Genomic DNA, 16,936 nt, shown 5'->3' with positions numbered 1-16,936 from the left:
TGTCATTTGGTTGGAAAACCTAGATACCTCTTTAAAGAATAGGAAGAGCAAATGTTGGGCCAAGAAACCCCATCCTCCACTAAACGTGCTCTTAAATTCAGTGCAGATTTGCCTTCTCCACAAAATGCTCCCTTTGAAAATATCAGCCCTATTAAAAGCTTGAACCCTTACCAAAACAATTGGACCATAAAAGGTTGGGTAACAAATAAGAGGAAGATGCATCAATATAACACGCCAAAGTGCAATAGCCAAGTTTTTAGTTTTGCTATTATAGACGAAGAGGGTTGTGAAATTAGAATCACTTCCTTTGATGAAATAGCAGAATTGCACTATCACCGAGTTAAAAAAGGAGCTTCATATGTTGTTTCCAAAGGTACTGTAAAAGATGCAAACACAGTATACAATAAACTTAATAGCCACCTTGAGATTATCTTGACTGAAACTTCAGTTTTGAAGTGGTCTGCCCCTAATGCTGTTGAGATTGAAAAAAAAAACTTGCTTCACCCCTATTAATGAACTTCTCACCCCTATCAACAATACTTTGGTTGATGTTATTGGTGCAGTTGTCAGTGTCGGAGATATTTCTGTAATTTGTAGAAAGGATGGCTCTACTATAAACAAGAGAATAGTAAAAATAAATGACATGTCAACTTTGACAATAGATGTTAACCTTTGGGGCCCGCCATCAGAACAACTAGGTAGTGACTTGAAGAATATGCATGCATCTGGAACATTTGTCAACCTTGCTGTTCAAAATGCAAGGGTTGGTTATTTCAATGGAAAAGTCATTAATATTTCAGCCTCAACAAATTTTGAAATTAACCCTTCTATTCCTGAAGCAGACCCGCTTCGTTTAAGAGGCGCTGTACAACAATGCCTTGATCCGCACTCTTCGGCTGTCCATAGTAAAAATAATAAATATCAAAGAATGTCAATTGCATCCATCCTACAACGTCTTAGCATTATGTTAGAAACCATTGAGACTACTATTACAGCTGTCTTGTGCTTCATAAAGGAAGACCAGTTTTACTATACAGCTTGCCCATTACAGTTCAATGGTAAAGAATGTAAAAATAAATGTAGTAAATTTGCTGAGAATTTGTGGCTCTGCCCTAGGTGTCAAACACAATTCCCTGAATGTAATTACAAATACCTCCTGCAGATGAAACTACAAGATCATACAAGAAGTGTTTGGGCTAATGTATTTGATGAGGTTGGCACAAAACTCTTGGCTCTGTATGCAAAGGAACTATACATACTACAATATGACTTAACAATAGAAAAAACACCTCACAACATACTTAATAAAGCTATGTTCAAGCACTATAGCTTTACAACTTTGGTGTCTACTAACACATACAACTCTGAGCGCAGAATAAAAGTAACAATCAACAAAGTGCAAAGGCTTGATTTTGAAGTTGAGTCCACCGATCTACTTGTAGAGATTGCCAGAATGGGTGCAACTGCATGACTCTATAATGTAGGGAAAAAAAAAGGATTTCTCTTTGTCTATGTACACTATATGAAGCTCATATTTTTGCATTTACAAACAATTTGACAATATTTTGTTCCTCCACACTTGCTAGTAGTTATTTCAAACATAGAACTGCTACATATAACCACATATTACTATTGTGTTATTTTGTATTTTGAGATGGCTTGCTCAATCCTTTAACTGATATGTTTTTTTGCCAATGAAGGCTGCCAATTGTTGTGTCTGCTTTTATTCACAACCTCTTTTTCTATGCATGCTTTATATGTGTATACATATATATGTATGGATGTATCTGTGTGTATATATATAAAACCCCACAATTTTAAAGTACCCGTCCTGCAATCTCTTCACTTTCTCCTTGCAAAAAAAAACCATTTACCAGTTTTCTTTGAAGATGATTGAAAAAAAAATACTTAATCTCATTTTCCAAGAACTAACTTTTACTTCTCTTCATATACATGTGTATTGTAGTTCGCTATCATACCTAAATAAACATTGTTCTTTCCAATTATGGTTCATTCATATCCCTTGTTTAAAATTTGATTCAAAAAGCACTACAAACATATGATGCCTTTATATTTCACCATTTCTATACATAAACACATCTCCACAATTTTAATCGCAATGTGCATGTCTATGGATTTTATTTTCTATTCAAACTGTAACTCTATGTATGCTTTGTTACCACCTCTTCCAAATTTAAATAACATAATTAAATTTCAAATCATGACAATGCTAAATTCTTCGAATTAATCTTTATACGTTTGCATTAATTTGTTTGCATACACACAAACACACATATATATATGGATGTGGATCTGAGTATATATGCATGTGTGCATATATATATATATATATATATATATATATATATATATGTCTTTCTCTACATAAGTGTCTGCATATACACATATGTAAGTATATACTGCTCTGGACTACATATATGTATCTGTTTATCTATTTATGTATATATATATGTATGTAGGTATATATGCATGTGTGTGTATGCATTTGCATAGAGATGCTCCTTTGTCTATGTATTTCCATATCCACATATGTAGCTATATATTGTTTTTTGCTACATATATATCTATATACATAGATATGTTGTGATCCCCTTCATGTTCAGTCGGCGGAGGAGGGTGGAGAACCATTAGAAGGGAATTGGGGTTCTACTGACTTAACCGTCTTCACTGCCTTTCATCCATATAGGACTACATATTTCTGCCATCATACACTTTTGTTATATACTACCTTGCAAGCATAGTTCACAAGACTTCTCCATTGTAAAGCTTTGTTAGATTTTGCGTTGCCACCATCATTGTTACAACTTCTAAATGGGAGACTGTAATAGGATTAACTACCATTTGTCAAGTTTGCCCATTGTCTAAAATGCTTCCTACCATTATTGTTTTTCCTTTATCTTTGGTTTGCTTGGCAGGCCATAACGGTAAGTATCATTTTCATACAACTTTCATCTCACAATGCATATTTTTATTGTAATAAGCATTCCACTAAAAGGTTCTTACATGGATTTTAGACACCCAAACTCAACCTTCCAATTATAACCCCTGTTCAAGCACTATAGCTTTACAACTTTGGTGTCTACTGACACATACAACTCTGAGCGCAAAATAAAAGTAACAATCAACAAAGTGCAGAGGCCCAATCTTCAAGCTGACTCCACCTATCTACTTGCAGAGATTGCCAAAATAGGTGCAACCGCATGAGTCTATAATGTAGGGGAAAAAAAAAGGATTTCTCTTTGTCTGCATATGCTATATGAAGCTCATATTTTTTCATTTACAAACAATTTGACAATATTTTGTTCCTCCACACTTGCTCGTAGTTATTTCAAACATTGAACTGCTACATATAACCACATATTACTATTGTGTTGTTTTGCATTTTGAGATGGACTTCTCAATCCTTTAACTGATATGTTTTTCTGCCAATGAAGGCTTCCAATTGTTGTTTCTACTTTTATTCACAACCCCTTTTTCTATGCATGCTTGATATGTGTATACATATATATGTATGGATGTATCTGTGTGTGTGTATATAAAGCCCCACAATTTTAAAGTGCCCACCCTACAATCTCTTCACTTTCTCCTTGCAAGAAAAAAACCATTTACCAGTTTTCTTTGAAGATGATTGAAAAAAAAAATACTTAATCTCATTTTCCAAGAACTAACTTTTACTTCTCTTCATATACATGTGTGTTGTAGTCCATTGTCATACCTAAATAAACATCGTTCTTTCCAATTATGGTTCATTCATATCCCTTGTTTAAAATTTGATTCAAAAAGCACTACAAACATATGTGCCTTTATATTTCAGCATTTCTATACATAAACACATCTCCACAGTTTTAATCGCAATGTACATGTTTATGGATTTTCTTTTCTATTTGATTTGCAATTCTATGTACGCTTTGTTACCACCTCTTCCAAATTTACATAATAGAATTAAAGTTCAAATCATGCCAATGCTAACTTCTTTGAATTAATCTTTATGCGTTTGCATTAATCTATTTGCACACGCACGCACACACACGCACACACACACACACACACACACACACATATGGATGTGGATCTAAGTATATATGCATGTGTGCATATATATATATATATATATATGTGTGTGTGTGTGTGTGTGTGTGTGTGTGTGTGTGTGTGTGTGTGTGTGTATGTATGTATGTACGTATGTATGTCTTTCTCTACATAAGTGTCTGCATATACACATATGTAAGTATATACTACTCTGGTCTACATATATGTATATGTTTATCTATTTATGTATATATATATGTATGTAGGTATATATGCATGTGTGTGTATGCATTTGCATAGAGATGCTCCTATGTCTATGTATTTGCATATCCACATATGTAGCTATATATTGTTTTTTGCTACATATATATCTATATACATAGATATGTTGCGATCCCCTTCATGTTCAGTCGACGAAGGACAGTGGAGGACCATTGGAAGGGAACTGGTGTTCTACCAACTGAACTGTCTTCACTGCCTTTCATGCATATAGGACTGCATATTTCTGCAATCATACACTTTTGTTATATACCAATTTGGTATAGACATACGGGATTTTCGAGAAAAAAACAAAAATAAAAAACACGGTTGCCCACATCTGTGTTTTCTACCATCTCTTTTCAACTTATTAGTTCTAAGAAGTCCTCAAGCCCTTGCATAGGTTGTTCTTGTTCTTTATGACCCCTGCAGATTTTATAGTTCTTATTTACGTTTGCTTAAGGAAACAACATCTACATTACGTGTTTTGGCAAAACAAAATTTATTTTCTTGTTATTTAGCTTTGTTTATATATATCTTACATTAGTTACTTTCTTCAAACATTTGGTGGTCTATATCTTGGTTTCCCACCATTATCTAATTCTTTTAGTTTTTTTTAAAACTCCCCAATCCACTATTCACAGACGCATTGATTTAATTTTCTTCTGTCCATACTAATAACTTTGCTATATGTATTGTGCAACATCCTATGTTAAATTGTTGTTGTTGCTTAATAATGGTTGTTCTTCTAACTTGCCTGTCAAATGGCATGAGATTGGCATTCTAAACTGCATGTATACTACCTTCTTGAAATAAATCATTGTAAATATATATCTATCTCTTTGTGCACACACACACACACACACACACACACACACACACACACACACACACACACACACAACCACACACACACACACACACACACACACACACACACACACACACACACACACATATGTATGCATGTTGGTATATATACATATATGTGTTAACATACTTATCTATCTGCATATGCACATATGTAAGTATATACTGTCCTAAACTACATCTATGTGACTATTTACCTATTTATATATATATATATATATATATATATATATATATATATATATATATATATATATATATATATATATATATATGCATGTGTGTATGTGCATATACATATATATGCTCCTCTATCTATGTATTTACATATGCACACATGTAACTATATACTATTTTACACTGCATTTATATGTATATACATAAAAAAGTATTTCCATATGTCCTTCCACTTATCTAAACAACCCTATTTATATCTGCCCTTCCATAAATGCACTGCACCATTTACGTGTACCCTTGTATGCCATTTGTATTCATATAAGTATGTAGCCACACCCGTATACACCCTTCCACAAACACTCTTCACCGAACTATGCCCCTTCTCATTAGGCTATCCATACAATAGAATTCCCTTCATCTTCAATCGATGGAGGAGGGTGGAGAACCATTGGAAAGGAATTGGGGTTCTACCGATTGAAGACTCTACGCTACATTTCAGATTCTTGCACCGCAAATATGCTTCTAACCATATGTGTCGCACACTCAATAGCCCTCCACCTATTCTTTACCCTTTATTGCTTCTCATTCTAACACACCACCATTCTTGTATTTCTCTCAGATCTCCACAGAGCCCACTCCACAAATATTTGATTTGAAAAAAACTAGAAAGAAAGAACTAAATAGGCTCTACTATGCAAAACATAGAGAAGAAATTTCTATAAAGCGGCGATACAAACACCTTAATCAAAACATGGATTCCAATTATTTGCAACCATTGCCAAATCTGGTTGCAACCCACTCTACAGGTATTCCCATACCTCACATATCGCCAGGCTCATCTAAAACCCATCCTTCAACTATGCTCCAGCCACATTCAACTGTGCTCACCCAGTCAGTCGCACAATATGAACAACCCTACAAGCAACCTTTGCCAATTGATTAGCAGACAAATGCAGCTTCTATTGCTACAATGACACCAATCTCAGAACATTTCAGATCTTCTGCATTTACACATGCATTGACTTCTTTTCGGACAAGAATAGATAGCTTGTCACATCTATACATGTACAATCTACAAAGAAAAGTATGTTGGTATGCATGTCAAATTAACTCGACCTGATGTCATTTTCTCAAGATGCTATAATGAAAAGGGTGTTCACCGATTCTCTATTGCAAACAATATGGACCCTGTCAAACAACCCATGGTTTTAAAACGACTTTCACAAGTAGAAGAAATGCTTCTAGCAATGACTTCTCCTGTTTTGCAAGTTAGCCATGCCAAGGGTGGTCAATACAAATATATAGGGTACAACATTAATTTCCCACAAGACATTTCCGAAATAGCAATTACTTTGCCACACAAATTCCAACATTTGGAGATTGTGATTATTCAAAGGACAAATCTCGAAGGGAAACAATATGACTATTATGTAAACAAGTTCCATGTTATGGACGCATTGAATGAAAAAATTCAACATGACTAGTACTACAATGATGTTATCATTGACGCTATAGTTGTTGATTTATTTCCACAAACATCTACTAATATATCTGAATTTTTACATACCCTTCCAAATTCCTTTGATCTACAACCTCCTTCACCAACAAAAGAGCCACTCTCTAATGATGATGAAGTTGAATTACAGACCACATCATTGTTCATCCCAAAGTTGCCATGTTCAACCCCTGAACTAGATGCCATTAAAAAGATATTGCACTTAGATAAGGATGATCAAAATGTTACAGCTTGGCCTGAAATAAGTTGCTCACCCATTAATGAATACAACACTGAAGGCTTGTTTGCTATGGCTTTCCCAACGTTGTTCCCAAGCGAATCTACACTGCCACTCCAACCAAGGACAAAACATGTTCACTTGCATGAATATGCTTTGCACTTGATAAGATATCATGGCCAAATATTTGGACAACATGTTAGGTTCAAATATTATCTTTACAATCTAATTATGAGACACTGTTCCCAACAGTCAGCTTCAGTTTTCCTATGGACCAACTTAGAAGACTCCATCCCAACTACGTTACAAGCTTTGTGTGAACAGTTGCAGCCTACACCATCCGATCAATTGCCAAACCAATTAATGTGTTTTGCAGCTTCATTGTGAGGCACAAGAGCTTATTGGAATAGATCCCGCAAAGATCTCACTACAATGGTACACCAATTGGGAGCACCTACATTGTTCTTCATATTGAGTGCAGCTGATACAAAATGGCTAGAGCTACATAAATTATTTCCAGCTAACTCCTCTTCAAAATTCCAATCCACAAAGAAAAAATTTATACAAAACATTATCCACAATCTGCACGTTACAACGTTGTTCTTTCATTTTATATTCACAATATTCCATGAGGAGATTATTGACAAAGTTTTGAAATCAAAAGACCATTGGTACAGGTACGAATGGCAACATTGTGGCTCCGCACATATACATGGCTTTTTGTGGTTTAGACTGGTCTAACTATGATGTTGTGCAATCAGCTATGTCCTTTTTTGATAGGTATGTTACAACAGAGAATGATGTTCTTGCAATCACATAATGAAGACCAGTATGAATGGGAGTACCTTTCACAAATGGGCGCTTCTAACAAAATCAACATAAATGATCTCCAAATGTTGGGTAGATGTGATTACAATATTAACTTTGATTGGACTGAACCTCATCCCACTGATCAACTTCATCTTACTGCTGTTACCTTCTTTTCCACAAATAAAATAAATTGCCAGCCTACCCTTCTCCAACCAGCTTCTTCTGCCACTGCTACATTCCCCTTGGCAGCAAAACAAAAACTTGCACTTGACCTCATTCTTGCCCATTATGCATCTCATCAACCCATACCACCTCTCTATATGATTATACAAGGGACTGCAGGCACTGGAAAATCATATTTGATACAATGCATTAGAAACAGACTTAACCTTTCTACAAATCTACAACACAATCCTTTGCTTGTACTTGCCTCAACCGGTGTTTCTGCATATAATATCCAAGCAACAACAATCCATGCTGCCCTGTGCATCCCCCTTAGAGATATGCAACCTTTGACAGGACAATATTTGATGTTCTTCCAAGAACAATACAAACAATTACAATATATACTAATTGATGAGATGAGCTTTTTGGGTCCTAAATTGCTTTTGAGAATTGACAGCAGATTGCGTCAGGCATTCCCTCACCAACAACACGAACCATTTGGAGGTATCTCAATCATCCTTGTAGGAGACCTCGGCCAACTACCTCCTATGATGGACAAGCCTTTGTATGCATCACATTCTACAACCCTTGAATTATGGCGCTCCTTCCAAACTGTGGTTACCTTAGATACAAGTTTCTGACAACAAGGTGCCTCATATATCCAACAACAATTTCATGCAATCTTGCAGAACATTAGAAATGCCAATGTGCTCCAAACAGATTGGGAAGCTCTTATATCTCAATCCTCTACTAAACTAGTTGTTGATCATAACAAGGACTTTGACAGTTCAATTCATTTATTTGCAACAAATGCATAAGCCAAACACCCCAATACTAAAATGTTAAAACAATTGCACTGTGCCTGTTGCACGATGTCTCACCCAAGTTCATAGGCAAACAAACATTGCATATGATAATGATGAGCAACTCCCTTCAGAAATACTCCTCTCCATGAATGAACAAGTAATGTTAATTGCTAATATATGGATACAAGCTGGTTTGGTCAATGGCTCATTAGGACAAATCAAATCCATTGTCTATGATAGAGATTCTAAACCTCCTAGCTTACCAAAGTACGTGGTCATTGAGTTCAAAAATTATACTGGACCTCATTGGGACAATGCAAATCCAAAGTTTGTGCCTATACCTCCTATTACTCGAGGTAGCCGCACTCAAATCCCCCTTGCACTGGCTTGGGCTCTTACTATTCACAAATCCCAAGGCCTCACTTTGGACAAAGCAACAGTCGATATTGTAAAGACTGAAAAACAAGGGCTGACCTTCACTGCACTGTCATGAGTGAAATCTCTTCATGATCTAAGAATAGACCCGCTTTTCACTTTTGAAAGGTACTCAAAATTACAAAGCAATGCTTATACAACTATCAGAAAGAAAGAAGAAAATAGATTGGCTGCTCTCTCCAATCAGATTTCTACATAACCCCCCAACCAACAACTCTAATCAGCAACAACATCAGGTATGTCACTCCACACTTTCACTTCCATTCCTCTCTTTTCCTTTTAAATTTCTATAGTCTCTTCATTTTTACCATGCATCTCACTAATAACATGGCTTCTTTTCTTGCAGGGTCCATCTTAATTGTTGTCTCACTACTTTTCTTCACCCACCTACAATTTTTGCACACAACAACATTCAACCTTTGCTTCCTCTTACCAAGTATGCCAACAATTTTCTATGTTTCCATTCTCTTTGCATACTCGTTCCACATTTAACAATTACACCATCCAATTTCCCCATAATGTCTCTAAAAAAGGTATAGCTATCTACTTGTGTTAGGTTGTCCATTCTGGTTAAATATACATTTGACAATTTTTAGTTTAGTCTTCATTTCAACTGTAAGAAATAGTTTAATACAAAATGTTCATCATTACCTTTCCCTATACTGGGTAACTAAGTTGCAGCATTACACTCCTCCTCTGCCACTCCTTTTGGTTGCAACAAAATAAGGTATATTAAAGTTCTAAGTTTTTTCGTTATAAAGATGTTGTATCAATTATTCTAATCTCTATAAATATTGTAATTATATTCCTTACTGTTTATTTCAGATCCATCCAATTTCTCTCTACTATTGTACAATGTCTCGCCAATGATCTTTAACTTTGTCTTTTCCCTATTATAGAGACGAGCTAAACAAACAGATTCAAGCTGCTCCATGTATACAATGCAACTTAAAAAAACACAGCAGGTAATGGGATTCAAACCTATATCATCACTAATCTTCCTCTATTCATTTACGTTTTCACTGCCTCAACACTGTTATCAATTCAGCCTGCCTTTCACTTGCTCGTTTTCAAAAACTGCACACCTTGTTTACAATCAATTTTTTTCCAATAATGTAGAATTTCTACATCGCTAATTTTCCACTCTTTTACAATATTAAACTTGTCTTCCATGCACCAAATAAACATTGTAATTCAACCACCAATGTAGAAGCAAAACAAAACAAAAGAAACACATGCAAGCTATTCAGTTTTATAAGTCAACTTATCATCAAACTATACAAATAATTAATTGGAGAGCAACAAAGTTACCTTCAAATTCATAAGTTCAACTTGCCTTTTCCCTGCACATTTTCATAAACTGCATTGTCTCTTTACAATCAACATTTTTCTAATAATAAATCCCTTCTACATCACTAATTTTCTGCTTTTTGGGAATATTAAAGTTCTCATCCATGCAGCAATCAAGGTTCTAATTCAACCACCACTATAGAAGGAAAAGAAAGGGAAACAAAGACGTTCAAGTTCCTCACTTTTGTAAGTATATAACTCCCTAACTATAGGTTCAACAGTTTAAATTGTACACTTATATTGCTTGCATTGTTTGGCTTTTTTTCTTATACAAATAGGCATTGCTCATTCCACAAAACAATTACTTCTATTTATATTCTTATATTATTACTCCACAATTTTTAGTGATTTCCTACCTTCACATGTTGTATGTTTTGAACTGCATGGTTGGACCAACTAACCTTGCCATATCCATGTGCTTTGCTTTTCACAATTTCCATGCCAATATGGATAAATATGTTTACTTTCAAATGATTTTTAATATGTTCTTTCTGCTAGATAGGTTCAACTTGCAGCCATCTCCACCACAACAAATCAGGCTTCCACCACCCATTCCTCACCACATTTGTATGAAAGGTAATAGTGACCTTTGTATGAAAGGTAATAGTGACCTTTCCTCTCTCTTTGCACTTCATCTTTCAATAATTTACCCCAAATAAAACATTTTATTTATGTCTTTCACTCACTTCATTTTGTTTCTTCCCCCTACAGGCTTTAATCTTCAGATCTCATCTGCTTCCTATTATTGATTGCACATCGAACAGATTGCTCTTCATAGGTGCTTCAAGATATACTTGTCACCCTCTTCTAAAGATTTGCAAAATATAATTCAAATCATCAACAACATTGCTGTTCCTAAATTGTGTTCCTCCTTGTCTTCCCCACAATTATACATTGAATTTCCTCATTTTAACTGTTACTTACAATTTCTCTGCTCCCTTCAAAAAAAGCTCCCCCATTTTGACATCCCCTATTGACGACCTATTGCAGGCACTTTTCCTGCAACTGCTAGTTTACTTACTATGTTATATTTTTTAATGCTTAAACAAAAAGCAATAATTTATTTTGTTATTGTTTAGGATTTTTTTATATTAAATTAGGTGACTCTAAGAACAACCATCTAAAAATACTTCAAAGGTTCATAAAATATTAAAAGCATTTAAATATATAGTTACTGTCATTGATTTAAAATATAATCTATTTGACATTGTGATTCATGAGGTTAAATGCACCTATAATTTGTAATGCTTATGAGATTTAAAATCAATTTTAAGTTATTGATTCCAGTGGATATCATATGCCTCATGAGCATTACAAACTATGGGTGCAAAATATAACAAAGACTATTATAAACCCTTTTAATAATCTATCTAAAATTATCCATAATCTCGTTAAAAATTTAATTATATTTTATAATAAAACCTTTGTGATGGTATAACCTAATAGATAATTTAATGACCTCAAAAGTGATACATGTGAATAACGGTAGCGATGAGATGATTATGGTAAAGAATGGAACAAAACCTTTACCGTTGTCCCCATCTAATATTTAACCTTTCTTCTTGCTGTATTTTTCCCCCACAAGGGTTTTTCCACATAAATCCTATGTTATATGATTCTCTTATGTTGTTGATTTGTGTCTCTTTGTTTCTAACTTATGATGATGTTATACATGATTTATTATTGTTATAATTTCATATAAGGTAGTGTTGATAAGCATTATATGTAGGTTGATTTTAGCATCATAAAGAAAATAGTTCTAATCATAGTAACTCTATAATAAGTGCAACTTAGTTTTTGGATTTGCATATGAGTTTTAAATGTTCATATTGTAGCAACTATCCAAGCCTTGTATCTCACACGTTAAAGTCATGAATTGATTATTTGGATAGAGATTAAAATTTTCTAACCTTTGGTATTAGATCTTACATATATTTCTCAACATTTGGTATCAAAGATGAGGATTAATTTGATTATATGTATTCCCCTATTTTATATTCTTATCTTCACAAGCTTATGAAAAATTGATAGAAGGAATTAAAGCATGTTAGAGGCTTATGGAGCTACAATGAATATTTATGGGTCAACTTTGTTTTTTACTTCTGTGAGATTGAAAGTCATGGATATTATAAATGTGATCTATTTAGAGCATTAGAAGCTCATGATTATGGATCTTCATGGAGTTGGTTATATTTTGGTTACTTGGAGCTCTTGTTTGGTGGTTATGTTTAATTACCTTGTGGTCATGTGCAGTGAGAAGATGTTCATGTTAGATGGTACTTGTGACATCGAAGTAACATGGATAAACACCCTCTATTTGGACTATGAAAAGGAGTACTTATGTTGGCTTCATGAATTTATGTATTGGTTACATGAAGACACTAACTATCTTCCCCACTAAGAAGTGGCATTATCACGATATCATATAAAACACACAAACACAACTAAAGCATATAAAAGAGTATGATATCAAATGTGAAAAATAATGTTGAGCAATGTCCTCAACATTCTACCCTATGTCACTATCCATAGCATATTGGTCCCACTAGATCTTATACTACACAATGTCCCTATTACACAAGATGATTGTGCATCTATCAATAACTTGAGTGGGCTCCACTAGCACCACTCCTAGATCCTACACTTGTAAAGCATGTTAATGAAGTGTGTGAGAAGAATTAGGGTGAGATGGATTAAGAAAATAAACATGAAATACATTGTGGATAAGAGAGAGAGCAAGCAGTAGAGAAAACCTATAGGCAACTGGGTTGATCACTTCCAATACATCAAATGGCCCCACATATCTAGGTGCAAGCTTAGAAGACTTGCCAAAGGAGATCAAACTCTTATGAGGCTTAATCCTAAAGAATAGCTCGTCTCTGAGTGAAAATTGTCTGAATGACTTATTCTTGTCTATGGATGGTTGGTTGTGTTAAATTTCAACCTCATTCCTAAGGTAGAATTGATTGTAACTTAAAACCAAAAACTCATCCTCGTGTCTCTACCTGAAATGGTCATTTCGAGCATGCCATGAAACCTAAAAATCTCTTAGACAAGTTTTCTCACTAGGGGCAAGGAACTATGGTATTTTTTTTTTTGGAATTAAAATGTGCTACATTTGTGATCTTATTCATAGCCATCAAGATAATTTTGTATCCATTTTTATGCATAGGTAACCACTGAATGAAGTCCATATTTATAACATGCCACTTGTAGTCTAGTACATTGTGTGATTACAATAGCTCTGAAGGATGAGTATAACTCAACCTTGAATCTTTGGCATTCATAAAATTGTGCCAAATCTGCTATTACGTCCTTCTTGATCACTAGCAAAAAAAATAGTGGCCTTATATCTGCTACCATTTTTCTCACTGCAAGTGCCCTAAGTATGGTGTACTATGCATTTACTCCATGATCAATTTCCTAAACCCCCCATGGTTAAGAATGAACATCCTTCCCTAATACCATGGGTTCCATCAGTGATCTCAAGTGTATTCATTAAAATAGAAATTAGATGGATCCTCCTCCAGAGTTGTCTTGACCAATGAATAATGGTCATTCCCCTATAGATTCTATAATATTTGTTGCCACAAATAAATTATCTCAATTGGGAATTGTATATGGTGAAAATGGATAACAAATAACAACAAAATTGAAAGGCTATAATGAATTCAACCACGAAACCCTAGCCTAACAATGAACAAAGATCCACCATAACATATGAAGATTACCTAAGACAATGCAAATAACTCAAAATCACAAAGATTATACCATCACATGTCCAATAGGGTTTTGATCTCCATTCTTCCTATCTCCATTGATCTTGCTTGATATATTTGCTCTCAGATTTTTATATGCACAAGAGCTCAACAAAGAACGGAATGTGGTTGCAAGTAGGATCGTAGTGTAGCCAAGTACTCCAAAATCAGTCATTAGGGTTTGACAATGAAGAAAGCATCTCCTTAAATAGAAGACACAATAAGAAATGGAGGGTTAAGATTGAGAGGTGTAAAAAGAGAGGTCGGCTAGGATTAGAGGGTAGGTAAAAGAAATACCAAAATAATGAAAGAGGTAGGTAGTGTATGAATTAAGAGATGAATGACATGTGTCATATGTAGAAAAAGATAATGAATTAATTAAATAAATAAAGATTTATTTAATTAATAGAAGAAGTAGGACAATTAAATAAATAAAATATTTATTTAATTTAGGAAAGGGATAATTTAAATAAATAAATGTATTTATTTAAATGAAAAATAAGGCTAGAAGAGGATAAATGAATTAATTAAATAAATAAAAATTTATTTAATTAATAGAAGAATTAGGCTTAGATAATTAAATAAATAAAATATTTATTTAATTAGACATGACAATTTTGAGTGTCTACATTTTGCCCCTCTTTGAGACAATGCGACTTGTTGCATTGTTTCAAAGAAGATAAGATGAACTGATACAAAGTTGCCCCAGAATGGGAATGATATGCCCCCTCGAGAGATTGGATGAAAATGTCTGAAAAGATTGCAGACAATCTCTCGATAAGAAAGAAAGGCTAGAATGGGTTGACCGAATAAAGTTACAAAGTCACAGGATGAAGAAGACTGACTCGGGAAATGAGAGCTAGGGCAGTCTATAAGATAGACCACGGGGGAAAATACATCCTCATTGTCATCTACACCATCACAAGAGCATAGTGCAAAGTGAAAATAAAGCAGCAACAGTCAGCAGCGATGGCTTTCGTACACAGATTCGAGTGCGTTCGCCGATTTCAGAGGCCAGCAGAGGCAGGAGAGCCGGTAAGTACCACCAAACCTCCTCGTACTTTCACGCATTTCAAGTTTTGTCATTAATGCTCAATAGGTAGCAATAAATGCGCTAGGAATAGGGTAGTTAAAAAAAATACAAAAACGCGCAACCGCGTCTGTGTCAGTGCCAGGCGCGTCTGTGTCCAACAGGCGCATCTATGTCGGGTCTAGGCGGGTCTATGCCTGGGACCGCGTTTGTGAGTAATGCGAGCGCGTTTGCGAATTCCAGACGCGTTTGTGCCCTTTAGGGGCGTCTGTGTTCCCTGTCCGCGTTTATGAAGGATTTAGGCACGTATGTGTTCAGAAAGCGCGTCTGTGTTGCAGAAGCACGTTTGTGCAATCTATAAGCGCGTTTATGAGTGTAAAGCGCATTTGTGAGTTTAAAATGCATAGTTTAAGTCTTCTAGGTCAAATCGGCAGTTCTGTGATGAACATACGCTGTCGATAGGATAAGCTGCTGAGAGGATATACTCAAGCAGGTCCTCTAGGAAGACTAGGATAGATCAAGGCACTTTGTGATGAACAGGGAACACCAAGATAGGCAGCACTTTGTGATGAACAAGGAGTGCAAATGTGAGTAACACTTTGTGATGAACAGGGAATGTCACACACGTAGTACTTTGTGATGAATAGGGAGCACTACTAGGATAGATAGCAACACTTTGTGATGAACAGTGAGTGTCACGAGGATAGGTAAGCATATGCATTTAGGTAGCAAGTAGCATTTTGTGATGAACAGTGAATGCCACGATAACTGACATGATTGATTGGTTGACTACAGGAGTATCTGCCTATGCTGAAGTCACGAGAGAGATTCCCGTCGACTCAGAGATTGCGACCAGAGTTGTCGATTCAGGACAGGATTGCTATTGAGGAGATGGGATTGAGACACATTCTGTATGTGCCTGAGTTTCGAGCAAACATGGGTTTGCTGACTGCACTGGCGAAGAGATGGCACTCCGAGACTTGCACGTTTCACTTGCCTATGGGGGAGATGACAGTGACCCTCGAGGATGTGTACAGGATACTGCATATACCGATCGATGGAGAGCTGATTCCATATGATCGAGATGGAGATAGGGAGGCACTGAGATGAGTATTCCAGGATCCCGATTTGGAGATGAGAGCAGGGCACGTGGCATGGGATACCATGACCGCGACAGGGTTAGCACTGCCAGCTGTTATTGGAGGAGCCATCAGTGGTTTCTTGTGTCCAGATAGGGCTACACGGGGGTTGGCAGTGGGCTGGGGAGGAGCACTAGAGACACTGGTGACTGAGCACACCAGATATGCATGGGGGCCATGTGTCTTGGCGCATCTGTGCTATGAGCTGCATCAGTTTGTCTATCACGGATCAGTGGGGCTGGGCTGCGGAGTGACATTGTTACAGGTATGGGCTTATGAGCACCTTCCGATCACACGGCCTATCCACTTCAGAGGCAGAGGGCATGGACGGAGTTTTGTACACCTGTACGATATG

General features: G+C 35.7%; 1 protein-coding gene across 1 annotated transcript; it reads left to right on the top strand.

Moving 5' to 3' along the window:
- Positions 1 to 643: 643 nt before the first annotated feature.
- LOC131859874 (replication protein A 70 kDa DNA-binding subunit C-like) lies at positions 644 to 1,471 on the top strand. The gene has a single exon (XM_059214106.1). The coding sequence runs from the start codon at positions 644 to 646 to the stop codon at positions 1,469 to 1,471; it is 828 nt and encodes a 275-aa protein (XP_059070089.1).
- Positions 1,472 to 16,936: the final 15,465 nt, after the last annotated feature.

Source organism: Cryptomeria japonica, chromosome 2, assembly GCF_030272615.1.
Source record: "Cryptomeria japonica chromosome 2, Sugi_1.0, whole genome shotgun sequence".
Classification (NCBI taxonomy): domain Eukaryota; kingdom Viridiplantae; phylum Streptophyta; class Pinopsida; order Cupressales; family Cupressaceae; genus Cryptomeria; species Cryptomeria japonica.
The sequence above is the reverse complement of the archived record's forward strand: the minus strand, read 5'-3'. Positions and strand labels throughout refer to the sequence as shown.

Coding starts and splice junctions, on each gene's coding strand:
- LOC131859874 (XM_059214106.1), top strand. CDS start 644: ATGTCAACTTTGACAATAGATGTTAACCTTTGGGGCCCGCCATCAGAA.